General features: G+C 37.7%; 1 protein-coding gene across 12 annotated transcripts in view; it reads left to right on the top strand.

Moving 5' to 3' along the window:
- Positions 1 to 26127, top strand: part of LOC144966454 (uncharacterized) — a 147697-nt gene that overhangs the window by 25533 nt on the left and 96037 nt on the right. For all 12 annotated transcript variants that reach the window (XM_078902998.1, XM_078902997.1, XM_078902995.1 and 9 more), the window contains exon 2: positions 17480 to 17609. In XM_078902998.1, coding sequence (XP_078759124.1) covers positions 17480 to 17609 — 130 coding nt within the window. The remainder of the gene's footprint in view (positions 1 to 17479; positions 17610 to 26127) is intronic.

Genomic DNA, 26127 nt, shown 5'->3' with positions numbered 1-26127 from the left:
GGATATTCTTTTTTAGATATTCACAGGTTAACTCCCCACTGGTGTGCAATTCCCTGACTCCCAGGTTCACTCCCCACTGGCGCCCACCTTTTATAGTGTCAGGTTTATTCTCCTCTGGTAGCCAACTCCTATAGTTCGGCTCGGATACCCACAGTTATCCATCTCCCACAGTCCCAGGTTAACTCCAAATTGGTGTGCACTTCCCTGAGTCCCAGGTTCACTCCACACTGGCGCCCATCTCCTATAGTGTCAGGTTCATTCTCCTCTGGTACTCAACTCCCATATCCGGCTTCAACTTTCAATGGTATCCTTCTCCCTTTAGTCCCAGGTTTATTTCCCACTCATATCCTTTTTACATAGTCCCAGGTTCACTCCCCACTGGCGCCCACCTCCTATAGTGTCAGGTTCATTCTCCTCTGGTACCAAACTCTCATATCCAGCTTCAACTTTCAATGGTATTCATCTCCCTTTAGTCCCAGGTTTATTTCCCACTGATATCCTTTTTACATAGTCCCAGGTTCACTCCCCACTGGCGCCCACCTCCTATAGTGTCAGGTTCATTCTCCTCTGGTACCAAACTCTCATATCCGGCTTCAACTTTCAATGGTATTCATCTCCCTTTAGTCCCAGGTTTATTTCCCACTCATATCCTTTTTACATAGTCCCGGGTTCACTCCCCACTGGCGCCCACCTCCTATAGTGTCAGGTTTCTCTCTCCTCTGGTACCCAACTACCAAATCCGGCTTTAACTCCCAATGGTATCCACCTCCCTTTAGTCCCAGATTTATTTCCTACTGATATCCTTTTTACATAGTCCCAGGTTCACTCCCCACTGGCGCCCACCTCCTATAGTGTCAGGTTCATTCTCCTCTGGTACCAAACTCTCATATCCGGCTTCAACTTTCAATGGTATTCATCTCCCTTTAGTCCCAGGTTTATTTCCCACTCATATCCTTTTTACATAGTCCCAGGTTCACTCCCCACTGGCGCCCACCTCCTATAGTGTCAGGTTCATTCTCCTCTGGTACCAAACTCTCATATCCGGCTTCAACTTTCAATGGTATTCATCTCCCTTTAGTCCCAGGTTTATTTCCCACTCATATCCTTTTTACATAGTCCCAGGTTCACTCCCCACTGGCGCCCACCTCCTATAGTGTCAGGTTTCTCTCTCCTCTGGTACCCAACTACCAAATCCGGCTTTAACTCCCAATGGTATCAACCTCCCTTAGTCCCAGATTTATTTCCTACTGATATCCTTTTTACATAGTCCCAGGTTCACTCCCCACTGGCGCCCACCTCCTATAGTGTCAGGTTCATTCTCCTCTGGTACCAACTCTCATATCCGGCTTCAACTTTCAATGGTATTCATCTCCCTTTAGTCCCAGGTTTATTTCCCACTCATATCCTTTTTACATAGTCCCAGGTTCACTCCCCACTGGCGCCCACCTCCTATAGTGTCAGGTTCATTCTCCTCTGGTACCAAACTCTCATATCCGGCTTCAACTTTCAATGGTATTCATCTCCCTTTAGTCCCAGGTTTATTTCCCACTCATATCCTTTTTACATAGTCCCAGGTTCACTCCCCACTGGCGCCCACCTCCTATAGTGTCAGGTTTCTCTCTCCTCTGGTACCCAACTACCAAATCCGGCTTTAACTCCCAATGGTATCCACCTCCCTTTAGTCCCAGATTTATTTCCTACTGATATCCTTTTTACATAGTCCCAGGTTCACTCCCCACTGGCGCCCACCTCCTATAGTGTCAGGTTCATTCTCCTCTGGTACCAAACTCTCATATCCGGCTTCAACTTTCAATGGTATTCATCTCCCTTTAGTCCCAGGTTTATTTCCCAATGATATCCTGTTTACATAGTCCCAGGTTCACTCCCCACTGGCGCCCACACCCTTTTTTGTCAGGTTCATTCTCCTCTGGTACCAAGCTCTCATATCCGGCTTCAACTTTCAATGGTATTCATCTCCCTTTAGTCCCAGGTTTATTTCCCACTGATATCCTTTTTACATAGTCCCAGGTTCACTCCCCACTGGCGCCCACCTCCTTTAGTGTCAGGTTCATTCTCCTCTGGTACCAAACTCTCATACCAAGCTTCAAATTTTAATGGTATCCATCTCCCTTTAGTACCAGGTTTATTTTCCACTGATATCCTTTTTACATATTCCCAGGTTAAATCCCCACTGGTGTGCAATTCCCTGAATCCCAGGTTCACTCCCCACTGGCGCCCACCTTCTATAGTGTCAGGTTCATTCTCCTCTGGCACTCAACTCCTATAGTTCGGCTCGGATACCCACAGTTATCCATCTCCCACAGTCCAAGGTTAACTCCCAATTGGTGTGCACTTCCCTGAGTCCCAGGTTCACTCCACACTGGCGCCCATCTCCTATAGTGTCGGGTTCATTCTCCTCTGGTACTCAACTCCCATATCCGGCTTCAACTTTCAATGGTATCCATCTCCCTTTAGTCCCAGGTTTATTTCCCACTGATATCCTTTTTACACAGTCCCAGGTTAAGTCCCCACTGGTGTGCAATTCCCTGAATCCCAGGTTCACTCCCCACTGGCGCCCACCTTCTATAGTGTCAGGTTCATTCTCCTCTGGTACTCAATTCCCATATCCGGCTTCAACTTTCAATGGTATCCATGTCCCTTTAGTCCCAGGTTTATTTCCCACTGATATCCTTTTTACACAGTCCCAGGTTAACTCCCCACTGGTGTGCAATTCCCTGACTCCCAGGATCACCCCCCACTGTTGCCAAACTCCCATAACTTTGCCGGATATTGTCGGGTTTCGGCGGGTTTCGGCGGGTTTCGTAATAAAGCACTAATTCTTTTTTACGAAACCCGCCGAAACCGGCCGATAAACTTAGTCTCAGGTTCACTCCCGACTGGTGTACACTTCCCTGAGTCTCGGGTTCACTCCCCACAGTTGTCTACTTCCCATAACTTTGCTGTATATTGTCGGGTTTCGCCGGGTTTCGGCGGGTTTCGGCGGGTTTCGTAAAAAGCACTGGTTCTTTTTTACGAAACCCGCCGAAACCCAGTCCCAGGTTCACTCCCCAATGGTGTACACTTCCCTGAGTTCTAGGTTCACTCCCCACAGCCACCTACTTCCCATAACTTTGTCGGGATTCGTCGGGTTTCGGCGGGTTTCGGCGGGTTTCGGCGGGTTTCGGCGGGTTTCGGCGGGTTTCGGCGGGTTTCGTAAAAAAGACACACCGCCATACGAAGCCTTTCTATTTTCACTCTTTCGCTAGACTGTTGATGACGTTTTGAGAGTTATTTTGATCGATTGAAATCAGGAAGTATTAGTTTTGAAAATATAGAATGTTTTGTTAGAGTACGACGACTTGGTGGTCTTGTGGGCTGACACTCGCCTTCGGATCGGAATGTGCAGAGTTTGAGACCTTGGAAAAGGCTCTTTGTTCACATTCTCTCGCCGTACTCAGGTATAAAATGAGAACCTGGCCTTTAACAGCATTGTCTGTGTCTGAAAAAACAAAACAATTGGTAACACCCCCTACAGATGTTAAGTGTTGCTGTTGGCTAGAGACCCCAGGTTGTAAAGCGCTTTGATCACAAGGACATTTTGCTCTATATAAATGCTCATGTTTTTTTTCTCTATAAAGAATATATTATATGTGACCCAACAACTCACATCAGTATCATGTCGGAATGAATCCGTTTCTGAAAATTGATGGTTAGACCTAAACTATGAACAAAATGTATAATATATGAATTTGCCGGTTTTGTTTTTTGTTTTTTAATTAATATAATTCCAGACCTACCTACTTGAAAATTTAAAAAATTCGTAATTTTTAGAAGATAAAAAATTGTAGTCCCTATTCTACTTCTTCAAGTACCAAGTCTGTGCCAGACATCGGTGATTATGGAACACCATTCATCTCTCTGATCAGATAACCTCAGAAAACTAATATTACTTTTCTCTTTTTTTGTCACCCAGCTGTCCAAACTATTCAAATGTGCTTTTCTTGGTCTACCTTTACTCTTTTTACCTTCTATCTTTCCTGTGAGAGCAAGATGTTCAATACATTTATGTCGATTTAGGTGCCCTAAAATTGCATTTGTCTTTATCTTATTGTACGAATTAATAACCTTTTAGTTTCAGTTTGCTCTAATACTTCTTCATTAGTAGTCCCTATAGTTAACCTTAAAAATCAACAATTTACTCTCACAAGATTTGAATAACACTTCGAAATCTTTAGAATGCTTTAGCCTGGCGTCAACTTTCATTTTCAATGTGTTTTAATGACTTGGACGAAGTTCTGAAATTGGGGACAAATTTTCGTAATTCTAAGAATTATTCGTAGTAGTGGGCTGGTCTGTGGGCAAGAACCCGAAACGGCAGAGCATCTAGTCGAAAGGTGTGTTGTGACGATGCTACCGGGCGGGTTCGCGACGGTGCACGAATGCGGACCGGACTTTGCTGATTGGGTCGATCGTCATAACATAATAGTGTGAACCATAAGAAGCTGCTGCCAAAACTAGAAGGAATTCGGTTTGGACGAATTCGATCCCTTGAGGGGGCGGGGACATCGACTCCTCGAAACTAGGTGAGAAGTTGCCAGGCTTCTCCACCAGTAAGAGGAGGCGCTGGGTGGTAGCGAATCGGCTTCGGTCGAGAACCTGCCTAACGGCAAAATCGCTTCATCAGTGGGGACTTTCCACCTGTCCTACATGTACTCGATGTGGGAACGAACCCGAAACCGCAGAGCATCTAGTTGAACGTGTGTGATGTGACGAAGCTTCTGGGCGGGTTCGCGACTTTCCACCTGTCCAACATGTACCCAATCTGGGAACGAACCCGAAACCGCAGAGCATCAAGTTGAACGGTGTGTTGTGACGAAGCTTATTGACGGGTTCGCGACGGTACACGAATGCGGACCCAAGTTCATTCTGTTATAACACTGTTTGAAGCGATGGGTCACATGAGATGAGGATCCGTGTACATAAATTGTATGGGTCCTTGTCAGAGTGCAGGAAGACAATGGCGTTTCTTCATCAATTAGACATTTAAACACGAAGACAATATCAGGGATAACGAGGAAGAAAAAGAAGAAGAAGCAGAAGAAGAAAAAGAAGAAGGAGGAGGAGGAGGATAGGGAGGAGGAGGAGAAGGAAGAGGATGATGATGAGGAGGATGATGATGATGATGATGATGATGATGATGAGGAGGAGGAGGAGGAGGAGGAGGAGGAGGAGGAGGAGGAGGAGGAGGAGAAAGAGAAGGAGAAGGAGGGAGAAGAAGGAGAAGAAGAAGAAGAAGAAGAAGAAGAAGAAGAAGAAGAAGAAGAAGAAGAAGATGATGATGATGATGATGATGATGATGATGATGATGATGATGATGAAGGAGAAGGAGGAGGAGGCGGAGGAAAAGAAGAAGAAGAAGAAGGAGGAGAAGGAGGAGGAGGAGGAGGAGGAAGAGGAGGTGACAAGTATATGAGCATTACATTCACGAATTTATTCATTAATCGAGATGAATTATCCATTGAACTCGTAAAAAAAAAATATTGGTTAAGTCACTTATTTCGGGTGACAAAAGTTATTGTGGGTATTGAATAAATGAAAAGCTGTATCTATGTAAGTTGAAAGCCGCAATAAATCATGATAAATGATAGGGTTATCCAATTGGGTCGAGAGTCATAAAATTTACATAAAGGTCGGCGTCTTTGTTTTGGAAGGAGGTCAATAATAAAGATAAATGCTCAGGTGATTTTTTTTTATTGCGAATAGATTTTGACTGACATGACGTAGACTTATGCGGACTGACTGAGAGTCACGCGGGGTCATATGTGGTCTAGTAGTATGACACTCGCTTTCGGATCGGAAGGTCCTGGGTTCGAGCCTCGCTCGGCGCGTAGTTGAGTCTTTGGAGAAGGCTCTATACTCACATCCTCTCACCGTACTCTGGTGTAAAATGAGTACTTGGCCGTTAACGGCGTTGTCTTTGTCCGAAAAATTGTAATATCGCCTAACAGGCGTCATGTCCTTTCCTACATGTTAAATGTTGATGTTGACCAGGGACCCGTTATAAAGCGCTTTGAGCACATTTAGTGGATATTGCGCTATATAAAAGCTCAATTTTTTTGTTTTTATTTTTGTCATACATAAATGTGACCAATCGTCTTAAAACGGTAGCGAGTCGAGGTGATACTAATTCAGAAAAGTGAGTGGAGCCGTCCATAGCCATCGTTAACTTATAAACCTGACACTGATCAAAAAATGACGTCAAATGACAAGAAAACAAATTGTGAGTTGTGTTCAGTAGTTCAACCAATAGGATCACTTGTTTCCTAAAATACTAACTACAACTGACGACCACTTCTTAAGCAGTGCACAAACCTAAAACATGACGTCAAAAGATAAGTCCTAGTGGGTTCCAGCGTAGCCATCGTAAAGTTAAATCCTGACACTGACCAAAAAATGTCGTCAAAAGGCCAGTCTTTTGCCACAAAAGAAAACAAATCGTGATTTGTATTCAATAGTTCAACCAATGAAATAACTTGTTTCCTTGAGCTCTACTAATGACAACTCACTAGACGCTACACAAACCTAAAAAATGACGTCAAACTGCCAGTCCGAGAGGGTTCTAGCGTAGCCATCGTTGTTATAGCCTGACACTGAACGTGGCCTTCGTAAAGTTATGATACTGACCAAAAATGACGTCAAAATGCCAGTCTTTTGCCACAAAAGAAAACAAATTGTGAGTTGTATTCAATAGTTCAACCAATGAAATGACTTGTTTCCATGAGCTCTACTAACGACAACTTACTAGGCGGTGCAAAAACCAACTAATGACGTCAAACTGCCAGTCCTTTTGGATTTCAGTATCAGGCTATAACATAACGATGTCTACGCACTGAAACCCAAAAAGACTGGCATTTTGACGTCATTGTTTGGATTTTGCACCGCCAAGTGAGTTGTTAGTAGTGCTCATGGAAACAAGTGGTCCCATTGGTTGAACTATTGAATACAACTCACGATTTGTTTTCTTTTGTGGCAAAAAGCTGGCATTTTGACGTCATTTTTGGGTCAATGTCAGGCTATAAGTTAACGATGGCTACGGTTCAAGTGTCAGGCTATATGTTAACGATGGCTACGGTTCAAGTGTCAGGCTATAGATAGAATGCGCTTGGCCAAGGAGTTCACAACATTGCCATCCGGAAGTATAACGGGCCAACACACAAACTCTGTGTAACCATGAACTTTTATAGTCTGGTTAATACAGTTTAGTGAGAACAACTCACAAACGCGGATGGCAAAAACAATAACAAAGGCCTGAGTGACGTCATCTGCATACTATCTATAAGTTAACGATGGCTACGATTCAAGTGTCAGGCTATATGTTAACTATGGCTACGATTCAAGTGTCAGGCTGTATGTTAACGATGGCTATGGTTCAAGTGTCAGGCTATAAGTTAACGATGGCTACGGCTCAAGTGTCAGGCTATAAGTTAACGATGGCTACGGTTCAAGTGTCAGGCTATAAGTTAACGATGGCTACGGTTCAAGTGTCAGGCTATAAGTTAACGATGGCTACGGTTCAAGTGTCAGGCTATATGTTAACGATGGCTACGCTAGGGCCCACTAAGACTTATATTTTGACGTCATTTTAAAATTTGTTTTCAGCGCCTAGTGAGTTGTCGTAAGGGGTGCTCAAGGAGACAGTGATGCCATCGGTTGAACTATTGAATATAACTCACGATTTATTTTCTTTTGTGGCCAAAGACTTGTCTTTTGACGTCATTTTTTTGTCAGTGTCAGGCTATAGATAGACGTCACTCAGGTCTTTGTTATTGATTTTTGCCATCCACGTTTATGAGTACTTCGGAATAAACTGTATGAACCAGACTATAAAAGTTCATGGTTACACATTGTTTTGTGTGTTGGTCCATTATATCTCCGGATGGCAATGCTGTGATTTTCTTAGCCAAGCGCATACTATCAATATAAGTTTACGATGGGTCCCAGCGTAACCATAGTTAACTTTGAGCTTTACACTAAGACTTACAAAGACTGGGTCCGTTTTTGATACGTTAATGTGAAATCTAGAGCAATACATGTGTGAGAAAAACAACCAAATTTGAAAAAAAAAAATTGTGTGCATTCTTCCTATTCAAGCAGTATAGAGAGAGAAAGGCCAGGTTTAAAACGTAAGATAGCAATAACTCATTTAATTCATTCTTGTCTAAAGGTTGCTTGGGGGTTCCGATAGCTCAGTTGGTAGAACACTCGCTTCACATGCAAATGGAACGTGATCGATCCCGGATGCAGTCGAGATTATTTTTTTTCTGACTCCCCTTGTCCACACTGCAGTGAATAGGTAGCTGTCTGATAGATTTGGCGGAAAGTACTTTGCGACAGACCAGCGTCATGTCCAAAGGATAGCAAGCAATCTCCGGCTCCTAAGGGTCGAATGGTAGTACATATCCGTTCTCATGTTGTTGAAGCCAATTTATAAAGCTATCTCGACCGGGTTTAGTATTGACTTGACGAAAGGTGTGTGTTTTACAGGTAGTTAGAGCCGCGAAGATTCCTTCATACCAAGTATATTTGATCAAGCCAAATAAGATGTGTGTGTGTGTGTGTGTGTGTGTGAATGAATGTGTGTGTGTGTGTGTGTGTGTGTGAAGGGGGCGTGTGTATGTGTGTTCGTGTCTTGTATTGTATTGTAAGCTATGCGACTGTTTTTGAGTTTCACGCGACATTATGTATAATTATAATTCTCCTCTTTCAAGATGAACATATTTACCAAGATTGTGTTGCTATTGTTGTTGTTGATACTGTGATATAAATTTTAAAAATTGAGCTTTTATAGAGCGCAATATCCACTAAACGTGCTCAAAGCGCTTTACAAGGGGTTCCTGGTCAACAGCAACATGTAACATGTAGTACGGGACATAACGCCTGTTAGGCGATATTACAATTTTTCGGACAAAGACAACGCTGTTAACGGCCAGGTACTCATTTTAAACCTGAGTAAGGTGAGAGAATGTGAGTAAAGAGCCTTATCCAAGGACTCAACAATGAGCCGAGCGCGAGGCTCGTACCCAGGACCTTCCTATCCGAAAGTGAGTGTCATATCACTAGACCACATAGCCGCAGAATTATAGATTATCTTTTAATATCGCTAATCGTTATGAACCAGTGAATTGAATACTCTGGAAAACCTCGTGTTCAAGAATTTGGCCAGAAAACTCGTCCTTTAAACATAAATCAATTTAAATCATGATCCTCTTGGCAAAAAAAGTCCCAAACTGGAACTTAATGAAGTCTTAGATTTGAGAGCACTTGCCAAGATGAGGGTCATTTATATCGATCGATATTTGAAGGACGAGTTTTCTGCTCAAATTTTTAATTCGTGTTTTTCCAGAGTATGACAGATTTAATGGTTAATTTGAATTTTTTAAAAACAAATTGTTCTGATTATTTTTTTTTTAATAGTTGACATATCTATAGATGATGTGCGTTTGGCTAAGAAACTCACAACATTGCCACCCGGAAATTTAACGGACCAAAACACAAAACTATGTGTAACCTTTAAATACAGTTTTATGAGAATTACTCATAAACATGGATGGCAAAAAACAGTAACTAAAGACCTGAGTGACGTCAACTTCGTTCTATCTATACCATGCAAAACATATTTTTAAACATACGTTTGAACACGAATTTCATGTTTCATCATCATCATCATCATCATCATCATCATCATCATCATCATCATCATCATCATCATCATCATCTCATCATCATCATCATCATCATCGTCGTCGTCGTCGTCGTCATGGGGCGGGATGACTCTCTCTCTCTCTCTCTCTCTCTCTCTCTCTCTCTCTTTCTATCTCTCTCTTTTTCTATCTCTCTCTCCCTGTGTGTGTGTGTGTGTGTAGCGTCACATTATAGGTGTTGTCATCGTGTGTGTGGAACGAAAGATAGGTCTTTGTTATTGCTTTTCGCCATCCATGTTTATGGGTAATTCTCACTAAACCGTATTAACCAGACTATAAACGTTCAAGGTTATAACATAGGTTTGTATGTTGGTCGGTTATATTTCAGGGTGGTAATGTTTTGAGTTTCTTATAGTATAGTATATATTGTGATAAAAGGATATATTATGTGTGACAGTTGTATGTTACCCTTCCGTCCGTCCTCCTCCTCCTCTTCCTCCTCCTCCTCTTCCTCCTCCTGCTCATCCTCCTTATCAACATCATCGTCATCATCATCATCATCATCATCATCATCATCATCATCATCATCATCATCATTCATCATCATCATCATCATCATCATCATCATCATCATCATCATCATCATCATCATCATCATCATCATCATCATCGTCATCATTAATTTCATTAACATCACCATCACCATCATCATCATCACCATCACCATCACCATCATCATCATCATCATCATCATCACCATCATCATCATCATCATCATCATCAACAACAACAACAACAACATCGTCACCATCATCACCTTCTTCATCATCCTAATCATAATCGTAACAATCAACACATCTTCAGAAGCATCATCACAATCCTCATCGTCAACCTATCATTACACAACAATATAACCATCCTTTGCTATAATAATTACTTATGTGCCATCATAATAAAGGGTTTTAGCCAGATACGCCGGCTCAATCTAGATCTAGATAATTTGTATTATAAATTCGTTACACAATTAATACATAACACCTCATTGCCGTACTGACTAAACACTTTTTTTAAGTTAAAAAAAAGTGGCCAAGTTCAAATACCTTTCGATGAAAGTGACCCCCAACTTTAAAAAAATATATTTTAACCACTCAAAAGAAGTCTTGGGTTTGAGACTTTTTGACAAGTTCATGGTCACCTTAATCGATCGAGAGTCAAACATAAAGTTTACTAGCAAAAATATTTAAGTGTGTTTTATTATTGAACATCAGAACTGGCTTAAAACTGGCCAAAAACCTTGACTTAAAATACCTTTTGATTAAACTTGACTTCCAACTTGGCAAAAAAAAAAAAGAAAGGTTTTAAACCAAATATGAGAAGTCTTGGGTTTGAGACTTATTGACAAGTTGCATGTCATCATAATCTTACGAGATTTGTAACATAAAGTTTACTGGCCAAAATGTTAATAATTGTGTTTTATTGGTGAATAGCCAAACTGGCTTGTTTACCATCTGAAGAACGCTTGGGGTAAATAGGCAATGATTGGTTGTTGTCTAATGTATTCATTCATTGACGCCCAAATAAACCTGATTTATTTTCTATTATCCTCCCCCCCCCCCGCCCCCTCACCCACCTACACCACCCCTTAGGCTATTATTATTTTTATTATTATCTAGTAATAGAATTATATTTTTCTTAAGGCCCGTCCCATAACGTTATGATTTGTGTATAAGGTTAAGAGAGGCATCTGTCATCTTCTTCTCCGCCTAGATAAATAAACAAATAGGCGCATCTTAAAATGCCCGCTTCGCCCTGTGGTGCTTTTTTTTATATATGATATTTCTGCAATAAAGCTAGGCTATATGGAATCTTGTTTTACTTCTTTACTGAACAATTCGCCCGTTATGCCTGTTTGTTGTTTATGTTGTTTTTTTTTTGTTTGTTTGTTTTTTTGTTTTTTGTTTGTTTTGTTTTTTTTTGTTTTTTGTTTTTTTGTTTTGTTTTGTTTGTTTTTTTTTTTGGGGGGGGGGGGTTGTTGTTGTTTTTTTGTTTGTTATACTCTACATTAAATATATAAGTTAACGATTTTTACCCATTCTCACAATGACATTATTTCGAGGGAGTAATAATATAATGTTTCTGAAAACTTACCCAACTACTGTCTCGGACTACATGTTAAGTGTTGCTGTTGGATTGGGACTCTTTGTAAAGCGCTTTGAGCATAATTAGTGGATATTGTGCCAGGGAAAAGCTGAATCTCAGAAGAAGAAAAAACCAACTGAATTTAAATGAATTCAAGGTGAAGACGTTTTATCGATTCGTGGGGATCGAATATATATTCTTGTTTTTAAAACTACTGAGCTGTTGTGTAAACTGATTGAACATTCCAGATCTATTCTGACAGGTCTCTGTACCCGATAGATACATAATTATGTCTACCCTACCATATTATACTAGTAAAACACATTTTTTTACATTTTGGCCAGAAATTTTTATTTCACATATCGATCAACTAAAATTACTCACAACTTGTAAAAAATGTTAAACCCGAGACTTCTAACTAGAGGTCCCGGATTGAACAATGTTGTCACGTTGGCAGTCAATTTAATCTATCAGTATATTATTATAAGAAGTAAACATTTCTGGCCAAAGTTTGAGTTTTCTGGCCAAAATGTAAATATGGCGTTTTGTCAGTGAATGATTGCAATGTTTAATTAATTTTGATTTAATGTACATTCTAGAAGCTTTTGAAATCCTAGGTTGAGGTTTGTATTGGTATTTATTTAGTTTCTCGTTTATGCTAGTCTGGACTCATTATCTAGCGTAAAGGTTTAGCTGAGTAATCTACAGGTGAAATGATAGAGAGAATGGATGGCAGATGAAGGAAGATAAAAAGGTTGTCGTGGTAGAGAAGGACGAGGAGAAGGAAGAGGGACAGAAGAAGAAGAAGAAGAAGAAGAAGAAGAAGAAGAAGAAGAAGAAGAAGAAGAAGAAGAAGAAAGAAGAGGAGGATGACGACGCCGACGACGAGGAGGAGGAGGAGGAGGAGGAGTTGGGAGTGTTGTCGTTTGCAAAGTGCTTTCAGCACATTTCGTGGAAAACGCGCCCCATAAATGCTCAAATTCTTTTCGAGTTTTTATTTTATTTTGTTATTATTTTTTAATTGGTTGTTGTGAAGTAAGAGTAGGAGCGGAGCAGCAGGTGGATGAGGGGAAGATATGTTCACGTCATTTAGATTTTGTGTTTAAAACAAATAGGGTACCGTATTGAACGAAAGAAGTTGACATCAGCTCTTTGTTATTGTTTTAAGCCAGTAATTTTATGAGTTGTTCTCGATAAGTTATAGATAGAATGCGCTTGGCCAAGGAGTTCACAACATTGCCATCCGGAAGTATAACGGACCAACACACAAACTCTGTGTAACCATGAACTTTTATAGTCTGGTTAATACAGTTTAGTGAGAACAACTCACAAACTCGGATGGCAAAAGCAATAACAAAGGCCTGAGTGACGTCATCTTCGAACTATCTATAGATTGAATGCGCTTGGCCAAGGAGTTCACAACATTGCCATCCGGAAGTATAACGGACCAACACACAAACTCTGTGTAACCATGAACTTTTATAGTCTTTTTAATACAGTTTAGTGAGAACAACTCACAAACGCGGATGGCAAAAACAATAACAAATACCTGAGTGACGTCATCTGCATACTATCTATACCAATCGGACGAGAAACATTCATGGTTACACACAGTTTTGTGTTTGTACGTTATACCAAGCTGGCGAATGTTCTGGGGTTTTTTCTTGGCTAAACGTATAGATAGTTCGAAGATGACGTCACTCAGGTCTTTGTTATTTTTTTTTTTTTTGCTTCCGCGTTTATGAGTAATGCTCACTGAACTGTATTAACCTGACCATAAACGTACATGGATACACACAGTATTGTGTGTTGGTCCTTTATACTTCCGGATGGCAATGTTATGAGCTTCTGAGCCAAGCGCATACTACCTATAGCATCACTATTTAGTGTAAGATTACGGGTCCTTGAAATTAAAATGTAGGTAAAAGTTACGTTTGGTTTACACACAGAGTTGTGTCCAACTGTTTGCTGAATGGCAATTTAATGACTCTTCATTTTTTTTTTTGCTTGGAAAACATTTTGTACTATGTAATGTGTCATAAAATTCTACCCTGCTACCAATTTTAGTATATTATGGATCAATAGAAAGTACAACTACATATTCTCGAGAATATTTTTTTTTAAACCTAACAAAACAACAACAAAAACGACAACAACAACAACAAACAACAACAACAAAGATTTATGGATTACAGCGAGATTTTCAACTAGCGTCTTTTTGCGTGCACAACTGAAGGCCATAATGTAGAGTTTTCTACCCGTAATATTGGAAAATCCTATCATTTCTTAGTAAAAACTCAATCGTTGAATCATGCTCTGAACCTGTGAATTAAATATTTATCCAACGATTGCAGAAGTTTTTCTCAGAATTTATTGGCTTTAATAAACTTTGAAAAGACAGTTCTCAAACCTGGAATTCGATGTCCGTTTGGGCCAAGGGTTTTCTGGCCAAAAATTTCATTTGAATACTTGTTTTTTCCAGAATGTGACATATTATGGGTAAAGGAAACTTTAATCTTACCCATTTTGTTTTGTTCAACGTTTGCTTAAGTGTACTGAAAAGAGAGTAGGAGTGCTAAAAGTACTATATATTCTTCTTCTACATTATAACAAGCGTTGCTACAATCATCATTATCATCATTATCATCATCATCATCACCACCACCAACAAAAAAGCCCCATTCCCCACCCCTTTTCCCCCAACACCAAATTATCCGATCATCGTGAACCTAATCCGGTGATCGATGCACATTTATTTCTCTCCCCAATCCCTACTTCCCCGTTTACTCATGCCACTTGTTGCAGGGCTTTGGGTCAACGGAGGATTTGATGAGAGGGGTGCACTTTAAACACACATACACACTCACACACGGAGACTCACGCACACACAAGCACTCACTCTCATGGTCACTTTCACATGTTCAATAGATAGAATGCGCTTGGCCAAGGAGTTCACAACATTGCCATCCGGAAGTATAACGGACCAACACACAAAATCTGTGTAACCATGAACTTTTATAGTCTGGTTAATATAGTTTAGTGAGAACAACTCACAAACGCGGATGGCAAAAACAATAACAAAGGCCTGAGTGACGTCATCTGCATACTATCTATAAAAACAACTCATATTCTCTCTCTCTCTCTCTCTCTCTCTCTCTCTCTCTCTCTCTCTCTCTCTCTCCATCTCTCTCTCTCTCTCTCTCTATCTATCTATCTCTCTCTCTCTCATTATTTCTTTCTCTCTCTCTCATACACATAATCATTTTCACATGTACACACTTACACTCAAACACACACGCACACATACACAAACACTCACGCACACACTCGTGCGCTCACCTCTCTTTGACACACACACACACATATACACACACATATATATATATATATATATATATATATATATGTATATATGTATATATATATATATATATATATATATATATATATATATATATATATATATATATGCACACACATGCAGTCACACCCAAACAGACTCATGCACACTAATGCACACACACACATACACACACACACACATACACACACACGCTCACACACATCACGACACGGATGGGGCGGAGAATCGAACTCGATACTCGGCAGCGTAGCCTCAAATGCAGATAGATAGCTTGGACCTCTTGATGTGTCAACACACCGACCAAATCATTGAGCCCATCACATGCCTGTGTAATTGATCGACTGTATAAAGTAATCCCTAATCAATCTTGCTCGTTACGCGTGTCAATCTAATCCACTTGACCAAGGGGTTTAGGTCATGGAGAGTGAGTGAGAGAGAGAGAGAGAGAGAGAGAGAGAGAGAGAGAAAGAGAAAGAGGGAGGGGGAGACAATGAAAGAAAAAATAATAAAGAGAGAGAGAGAGAGAGAGAGAGAGAGAGAGAGAGAGAAAGAAAGTAGAGACCAAGGACCCTATCACCCCCCCCCCCCCCCCCCCGGTCACACTCGCACACACACACACACACAAACACACACAGAGAGAGAGAGAGAGAGAGAGAGAGAGAGAGAGAGAGAGAGAGATTCTTCATTCCATTTGAGCTGCATATGCAGCGACATCTATGCTGTTCCAGGATGCACACCTCCATGGACAAACAACATAGGGCATAATTTGCCGGTGCCTAAATTGTAAATGTGAATTTGTGTGACAGTTCATATAACATACTCTATTACTTGAATTCCATTATTTTATATTTTAACTTGAGGCCAATTTAATACCAAGGTCAAGTTCGTGTAAAGTTTTAATTTAATTAACCGCAATGTCACCATAAGTTCACGAGGTCCCAGGTCTGAGAATTTTTACCAAGATGAGGGTCATTTAAATCGATCGATATTTGAAGGACAAGTTTTCTGACCAAATTTTAAAATCCGCGTCTTTCTGTTTTCTTACCAAATTTTCAAATACGTTTCTTTCTGTTTTCTGACCAAATTTTTAAATACGTCTCTTTCTGTTTTCCGACCAAATTTTTAAATACGTGTCTTTCTGTTTTCTTACCAAATTTTCAAATACGTGTCTTTCTAATAATAATAATAATAATAATAATAATAATAATAATAATAATAATAATAATAATAATAATAATAATAATAATAATACTTTATTGCATCCCAAAAAGGAATTTTTTTGTACAGACGTGTTATAATTTACACAATAAGATAAAAATACAATGGAAATAGGATGTATATATAAAAAAGGAGCAGCTTTATAATATGAATAATTTCAACACTGTAAAATAGTTAAAACTGTCACTATAAATTGAAAATTGAAAAGATTGCAAAACAAATAAATGAATAAATTAATATTTATATTTTTGAAAAGTAAAAATGAGAAATAATTATATAAAATGATTATTGCTTCTTGTTATAAAGCCTAATACTGGACGGCAGAAAAGATTTTCGGTGTCTCTCTGTTTTCGTTGAAATGGAGAAAGGGCGACCACTTCTTTCTGACATAATAATTGATGGTCTTAGTGGATGATACTGGTCATTTAATATTTTAGTTATTTTATTTATACAAAATTTCTCGTATAAAAGATCTACATCGTCAACATCATTTATATAGCGTTTAATGGATTTTTTAATATTTGAATTTATTTTGTTCCTTTCCACTGCTAAGCAATTGCCTCCCCACGCTGTTATACAAAATGACAAAACACTTTCGATTACTGCTCTATAAAATAATGTGCAGAGGGTTTTATCTATTCTAAACTGAGAGAGTTTTGATAAAAAATATGTACGTCTGCACATCTTATGCCTAATTATTTTCAAATGTTCATCCCACTTGAGCCTGTCATCAATCGTTACACCAAGGTATTTGTAGTGAGGAGCTCGCTGGACGAATTGGTCCTTTAATTTTAACGGTTCTATCGGTTCCTTCACTCTCCTAAAGTCAATCACTAGCTCCTTTGTCTTGCTTATGTTAAGCTCTAGGTGGTGGGCATCACACCAAGACACAAATCTATCAATTTCTTGCCTATACGAGTTTTTCCTGAGTTCGGCAGTTAACTGGTTATACTCTAAAATCACGTTTTGGAGATTGGTTCATCTCGACTAAATATTGTCGCGAAACTTTGGGTCACATGATATTTATGATTCTTTTTCTTTCTTGTTTCATTCACAGATGGCTAAAATGAAAGAGAAAACCCCGCAAGCAATGCCAACTTGTCACCTATCGTCTTTCCTTGCCTTTGGGATAATCTTCATTGGACTTCTCTTACCGACAAATGTCCTCGGTATCTCCCCTCAGTCAGGTATAGTATACGTTCTCCATGTTACTCCATGTCCCGAACCTGGGTCTGGTCGGCCAAACATAAAAAAAGTTTAGGTAGCTCGGGTTGTATCACTTGGCGGAAACTTATTTTGCTATAAAGTAGTGTGTAAGGATTAGATTCTCATTTTCTAACATTTATTATAAAAGTTGTTGCTTCCATAGATGAGGGTAACCGCGTATCTTGTCTTGAAACAGCGTGAAGCGTTGTTGGTTTTGTTCTCAGACCAAATAGTTAACAATGATCCCAAAACTCTGCTCTCCGACGTTGTGTCTCTTGATAAGAGGCTTAGCACACATCACTTTACTCAACGCAAGTGTGAATAATACAATAGGCCTACCATATTTTAAATTTTAAGTACGCAAATTCAAATAGGGGCGCCATACAAGCGACTTGTGGCTTGTGCAGCAAAAATATGGTTTCATATCATGGCAATGAGCGTTTTGAAACCTCAGAGACACCTTTATTTATAAATGTGCTTATTATCATCCAATAGGTTGTTGGTCTTTGCCTGAGAACTTGTTTACCAATTGTCAAAAGGCCTTTTATGAAGACCATGGAAATGTGTATATTGCCTCTTCTTTAAATCCTGTATTTTTAACAGTGCTTCTATTATCAACTTAGCTTTTTTTTATCTTTTCAAAATACGTCTATGGGAATTGTCATTCATCATCAAAAAGAGCCAGAAGTCGGGAGTTCTTTGACCGTCCTGACAGGATTTCTTTAAATTGTGAGATATCAATCGTTTGAGGATTCCAGAGAGGATTGTCTCCCTTCTAACTTCTGCCACGGCAAATATTAACGCCACCTGGCGTTGAATAAAATCACGTGCGAATAAAAAAATGTTTGCTGTGGCTGTACCTTGGCACCTCTCGACTCGATGATGGCGAAGATACGTGATGGTTCGAGATCCAAGGGAGTTTACTTCTTGTCCCCCAATGTCAACATTTCTCGGTCTACATTTTCATTCCGGATTCAAACCTAACCACGATTTGCCAACAATGACGTGTGTTGAAATCAAATAGATTTTATCTCATGTCGTTGACGAAAGAAGCTTTGACGATCTTTTAGTGGTGTAACTATGCAAACTGCAAACTGGCGGTGTGTTGTTTATTCGTTCATGGGCTGTGTATAATTATCATTGTCCCTTTTTACTTTCGTAATTTTCTATCTAATTTCTAAATAGCTTAGAGACACATGAAGGTTTTTAATTTAAGAGAGTTATTTTATTCTCAATAGGATTCAGTAGTCTGATGTCACGCCGCCCGGCAACGGCGGCCATCTTGGTTCTAAACAAAGAAAATCATTATTTTTTATTCTTCATGCTGGCTAGAACTTTTCATTCCCTTTTCATATGCCTTGTGATCAGAATGTGTAAAAGTCAAAAGATGATCAAATTTATGGGGTTTTTTTTCCTCTGGAAACGCTTTTATGCTCGCCGGAGAAATATTTCATACGGGCGTCCGCCATTGTTCCGATAGTTTAGAGCCATTGTTACTACGTTACCATGCGTCATTAGGAAGGAAGTGACGTTCGACTGTTGAAGGGTATTGACATACATTTACACTATTGTAAAATTTCAATCCAAATTACAGATTCCCGCCAGTTGCGATTGGCTTTGTTAATGGCGTAAAAGTTTTGCTTTCAAATCATGACAGCGAAAATAATTTGAAGATCTTAGAAAATCAGGTAGTAGTCTTAGTGATGTCATTTTGTTCTTTCGTCATTCAATACCCTATCCCTTCTTTATTTCTAAGGTTTAATACTTTTTTATAAGGTGTGGGTCATCGAGCGATGTTTGAAATAACAGTTTTATGGTCAAACTGAAAAACATGTTTTGTCAGTAAGGAACGAATGAAGATGACGTCAAATGATTCTGTGTTCTTGGTTTTAGACCAACAGATAGATGATTATTTGTCACAAATGTATTTCTCCAATAGGCAAAATACGTTAAAGGTTATTTTTAATTTGTTTTGTTTGTTTTTAGTTACGGCTCTTCACTTTTGACTTAAATTTTAGTATTTTTTACTAGACAAACTAACATAACACCAAATTGATGCAGTTGGTCACACTTATTCCCGAACAGCGAGAGCTTGGACAAGAAATTTGGTGCTACCGTAGCCTTCATAAACGCATAGCCTGAAACTAACACCCCCCCCCCCCCCCCCCCAAAAAAAAATCGTCATAAAAAAGACGAAGATCACAGGGGAAAAATTTGAATCAATAATTCAACCTTTTGAATCCTGTTTCCTTGAGCACTTATAAGGCTGCAAGCTGAATGAATTCGTTTTCCTCTCCATTCCGTCTAGCCCTCCATTTGACTTTTCCTCTCAGTCGGTCTCTTGTTTTACCATAGTAAAGTGAGTGCAATTCACTCGTTTTCAGTTGTCGAACCGAACAGAAACCCAACGCGAACGTTCCAACGAACAAAGTGAAACAACACACGAAGTTTCTTCGGTATTGTTTTTAGAACAGCTCTGGGTGATCAGTTCTCACAAAATAAATGTTTGAATAGTAAAATAAAGGTTTTAGGTTACACGTGGTTTTGTTTGCTGGTATGTTTCATGTGTATGTTGTGAGTAGATTACAGAAATCTATAGCGTCTATGACATAATGGTTATTCACGAACAGGAGACGAAAATGAAGTCACTCAGTTTGCATCCTAACAACAACTACTCACTTTTCACTTTCGTCTGATGATCATCGTCTTCTCTTGTGACGTGACTTTTTTTTTGGTTCAGTACCAGGCCTTGAGCGGAGACTAAAAGGAAAATACGGAGACGTGAAACGTAGGGGCTCCTTCCGTACGTGGGTATTCATTGTCAAGTCGGTAAACATGATATTTTTGTATTGATGGTATGTGTTTAAATAAAAACACACCATTTCTTCCCGCTATATCAATCGTACAAATACACTAAATGTTTAATAGTCTGAAAGTATTGAGGCAGAAGGAATCACATCTGAATATAAAAAGCTGCAAAAAAAAAAAATAAACCCAAAAAACGGGCCAAATTCCATAAATATTTTGAGCGAGAGGATCTTTACCGACTTGAAATGACCTGACATAGATACGAATAGTCTCCTATTAAAACCCGATTGCCACTTCAGAAGTTTCTCTGGTGTAATATGTCGCGGCCTTAAGTTTACGAAAGCGACGGTAGTGCACCACCTCAAACAGTATGGTTGTGACCCACCGTTTACTAATAGTATATTATAGATGTCGCTGGCTGTGATCCATCGTTTACTAATAGTATATAGATGTCGCTGGTTGTGACCCATCGTTTACGAATAGTATATAGATGTCGCTGGCTGTGACCCATCGTTTACTTATAGTATATAGATGTCGCTGGCTGTGACCCATCGTTTACTAATAGTATATAAATGTCGCTGGCTGTGACCCATCGTTTACTAATAGTATATAGATGTCGCTGGCTGTGACCCATCGTTTACTAATAGTATATAGATGTCGCTGGCTGTGACCCATCGTCTCAATCTGGAATCGTGTCAGGCTGATGTTGATGCTAAATATTTAATTTTTAGGTTAAATGACCAGAAAACTGAAATAACTGCTGCTGTTTGTTTATTTTGGTTTATTTTTTGTTTTGTTTATTTGTTATTATTATTATTATTATTATTATTATTATTATTATTATTATTATTATTATTATTATTATTATTATTATTATTATTATTATTATTATTATTATATATATATATATATATGTGTGTGTGTGTGTTAATGTGTGTTTGTGTGTGTGAGTGTTATGTGTAGATATTGCATATTTTAAATGCCATTACTTATTGTGAAAGCGACTTGAGGCTAAGACGAAATGCTCTATATACATAAATTTACTACCATTACCATTTCCAGCATCTAATTGACCCGGACATAAAACCCTTTTGTGGCGGTTGTTCACATTTAATGTGGAAAGTAATATTCCTTATTTGCAATTCAAGTCGATAAGTTATAACGGTAAAACTAATGTAGGGCATCCATAAAAAGACACGAAATCAGTAATTAATTCATTGCAGGGTTGAACTTTGACTTAACAGCCAAACTATGGAAATGGGTGTACCAGGTCCCGTCGCACGCTGAAAAGAAGAAAAACCTCGCCTCCTTTTTTTTTTTTTTTTGTTTTTTTTGTTTTTTTTTTTTGTTTTTTTACAAATTAGCCAGAAAAATTTTACTTCACATTCCGATAGATTAACCAGCTGACTGCCGTATTTGGAAAGACACGTGTTTAAAAATTTGGCCGGAAAACTCGTTCTTCAAATATCGATCGATTTAAAGACCCTCATCTTGGCAAAATCTCTAAAACCCGGGACCTCACAATGTTAACTGGTTTGAATAATCCCAATCTTATGTGTGGGGCAGTGGCTCAGCGGTAAGATGTCTTGTCCTGTTACAAGAGTCGAGCAATGTTAAGCGTGATCAGCAGCCTGATGGGTGACTATGACAGTGGAAAATTCTGGCCTCGATGTTTTGTAAGGCATTGTACACATATTACCCACCCCTTTTGCCTCAAATTTAAATGAGTACCTGGCTATAAGCAGCCATGGATACTGTAAGAGTACAAAAATTACGCCTAACAGTCGACATGTACTGTATGAAATGAAAGTAAGGTTCCATATCGTCTGCTGGGGAAATAGATAAAATATTGTGAAGCTAGTTGAGCGTTGTAAGCCCCTTGAATTGCGCTATATAAATGTTCATTTTTAAAAAATAACTTGTGGAAAAATTCTTGAATCGGAAAAAAATATTAAACCTGATATTTCAAACAATGTTTTGAGATGTAACATGGATGTCCTTTTATTCGATCGATGTTTCAAATCGTCAATTGTTTTGTTTATCATGATGCAAGCGAGAGTTTACAGCGGAAATACAAACCCTTGTGAAGAATATAGAAATGCCTTAAATCGCCCTAACTATCGAGTAACCGCTGTGTTGAATAGAAGAAGAAGCATGTCTATTCGGTAAGCTGAAGCTCTGAGGTTCAATCCTCAGTCGAGACAGTATGTGGTTTGTTTATTTGTTTGTTGTTTTTTTTTTAATGTGGATTTTTTCGTAAGCTGTATTGTTTGGCACTGTTTCATACAAATCTTTTCTGATTGATGAATGAATGAACATTTCCTGGCCAAATTGTAAAAGAGCTGTATTATGGTGTGCGGCTATGTGGTCTAGTGGTATGACATTCGCTTTCGGATCGGAAGGTCCTGGGTTCGAGCTTCGCTCGGCGCATAGTTGAGTCCTTGGAGAAGGCTCTTTATTCACATTCTCTCACCGTACTCAGGTGTAAAATGAGTACCTGGCCGTTAACAGCGTTGTCTCTGTCCCAAAAATTTGTAATATCGTCTGACAGGCGTCATGTCTCGTCCTACATGTTATGTGTTGCTGTTGGTCAGGGACCCCTTGTAAAGCGCTTTGAGCACGTTTAGTGGATATTGCGCTATATAAAAGCTCAAGTTTTTTTTGATGGTTTTTTTATGGGTTGACGGGAGAGAGAGAGAGAGAGAGAGAGAGAGAGAGAGAGAGAGAGAGAGAGAGAGAGAGAGAGAGAGTAAATTCCCCCGACGTATGAATCTAATTAACGTTATTAGGCCAAACTGTCTCTAAAAAATTGCAAGTCTAGTTTTAAATAAACAATTGAAACGATCAAGAGGTTCATGTCCATCGCTGTGTTTGGAAAGTGAATTTTAATGATGTTTGATCACAATACTGTTGTTTTCTGACAAAACACCTTTTTTCACTTTGGCGAAAACATTTTCTACAACAACAGCAACAACAACTATAATAATAATAATAATAATAATAATAATAATAATAATAATAATAATAATAATATAATAATAATAATAATAATATATATAATAATAATATAATAATAATATATAATAATAATATAATAATAATAATAATAAATAATAAATATAATATATAATAATAATAATAATAATAATATAATATAATAATTATAATATAAATAAATAATAATAACAATAATAAATAATAATAATAATAATGTATAATAAATAATATGATAACAATAATAATGATGATGATGATGATGATGATGATGATGATGATGATGATGATGATGATGATGATGATGATGATAACAAGAAGAAGAAGAAGAAATAATAATAATAATAATAATAATAATAATAATAATAATAATAATAATAATAATAATAATAATAATAATAATAATGACGATGATGATGATTATGATGATGATGATAATGATAAAACTGATAATAATGATAATAATGGTATTGATTGTATTTATAATGATGATGATAATAATAATAATAATAATAATAATAATAATAATAATAATAATAATAATAATAATAATAATAATAATAATAATAAATAATATAGTAATAATAATAATAATAATAATAATAAATAATAATAATAATAATAATAATAATAAATAATAATAATAATAATAATAATAATAATAATAATAATAATAATAATAATAATGAAAGAAGAAGAAGAAGAAGAGAAGAAGAAGAAAAGAAGAAAGAAGAAGAAGAAGAAGAAGAAGAAGAAGAAGAAGAAGAAGAAGAAGAAGAAGAAGAAGAAGAAGAAGAAGAAGAAGAAGAAGAAGAAGAATTGTTTATTATATTTTGCAAATCGTTTACTGAAAGAATTCTGCCGTTAGATTAGAAATAAATGACAAATTTGACAGCAGTCTTTAAAAAGAGCGACAACGTGCAAATTAATGGGATCATTCATAAACAATTATATATCTCGAATTATTTTGAAAGCAACAACCTGTTCAGCCACTGACATCATGGTTACAGAAATATACGTTATTGTGTCCTACATTTCATTGAACTGATGGAAAGTTTTACAACAGTGATAGATGAAAAGGAATTATTGATGTCATATTTTGGGACTTTCGAAAGCATATGATTCTGTATCACACTTTAGGCTGTTTCAAAAACTAAGTTGAATGGAATAAGAGGTTGCATATTGAATTGGATAAAATCGTCCTTAGTTACATACTCGAAGCTAGGAAGTGAGTTTTCGGCATTTGGTACAGTTACCAGGGGTATTCCCCAGGGGCGTGTTTTGGGAGCTCTTCTGTTAATAATCTTTTTAATGATATCTTCTACGTCTTTTTATCTAGGTGTCAATTATTTGCAAACAACTTCAAAGGTTTACAACACTACTAATACCAGTAATACATTAATAGACAATCGACTGTCTTTAATTGCTATGATCAAAAGATTGGCCGATCTTCAAATGTACGGGTTTGACGTCAACAAGGAATTATATCACCTTAAGTTTGAATTTTATGAGTTATGTTTGTTTATGTTATGATTGAAACCTGTAATATCTACCATACTAAAGATACCAGTATATTATCGCTGTCGCAGAGCACCAAAGGCCGCATTATTGGCCAAATTTAGTTCTTATAAGGTATTGTATGATAATAATAATATATAATAATAATAATAATAATAATAATAATAATAATAATAATAATAATAATAATATAATAATAATTATCATAATAATAATAATAATAATAATAATAATAATAATAATAATAATAATAATAATAATAATAATAATAATAATAATAATAATAATAATATATCATCATCATCATCATCATCATCATCATCATCATCATCATCATCATCATAATAATAATAATAACAATAATAATAATAATAATAATAATAATAATAATAATAATAATAATAATATAATAGTATTAATGATGATGATGATGATGATGATGATGATGATGATGATGATGATGATGATGATGATGATGGTGATGATGATGATGATGATGATGGAGTAGTGACTGCAGTGCAATTCAAACTTCTTTGCAACCCGAATCAGCATCGTGTTACTAATCTTTATGTAAAAACGATTAAGTCTCTACTTTTAACCAAATGAAGAATGGAATAGGCTAGATTATATTTTAAAAGAAATCAATTTTGTCGTGGAATGCTTAATAACATGTTTTCGTAATACAAAATATTATGAATGTTTTCACCTGTCATAGCTATTACACTTGAACGTTCAATTCTTTGTTTAATTTTGGCACTGTGACAAAATGTAAACATTGAACGCAAGGCTAAATTTCTTTCAAACAATAAATTTCCCCATTATTTGCCAGGTCACATTTGCAAACGTAACCATTAGAGCAGGGACTACGGCGTTATTCGGGCCTCAGATCGACACGGGCCTAGACTGAGACGCACTTATTAAGTTCGTTTAGGTCGAGATCATAGACTTCTTAACATCTTAACGCGACTATGTGGTCTAGTGGTATGACACTCGCTTTCGGACCGGAAGTTCCTGGGTTCAAGCCTCGCTCGGCGCATAGTTGAGCCCTTGGAAAAGGCTCTTTACTTACTTTCTCTCACCGTACTCAGGTGTAAAATGAGTACTTGGCCGTTAACAGCGTTGTCTCTGTCCAAAAAAAATGCAATATCGCCTAACAGGCATCATGCCACGTCCTACATG

This window comes from Berghia stephanieae, chromosome 2 (genome assembly GCF_034508935.2).
Source record: "Berghia stephanieae isolate SIO BIC M18660-M18661 chromosome 2, UCSD_Bste_1.3, whole genome shotgun sequence".
Taxonomy (NCBI): Eukaryota; Metazoa; Mollusca; class Gastropoda; order Nudibranchia; family Aeolidiidae; genus Berghia; species Berghia stephanieae.
This window is presented reverse-complemented; position numbering and strand designations above follow the sequence as displayed.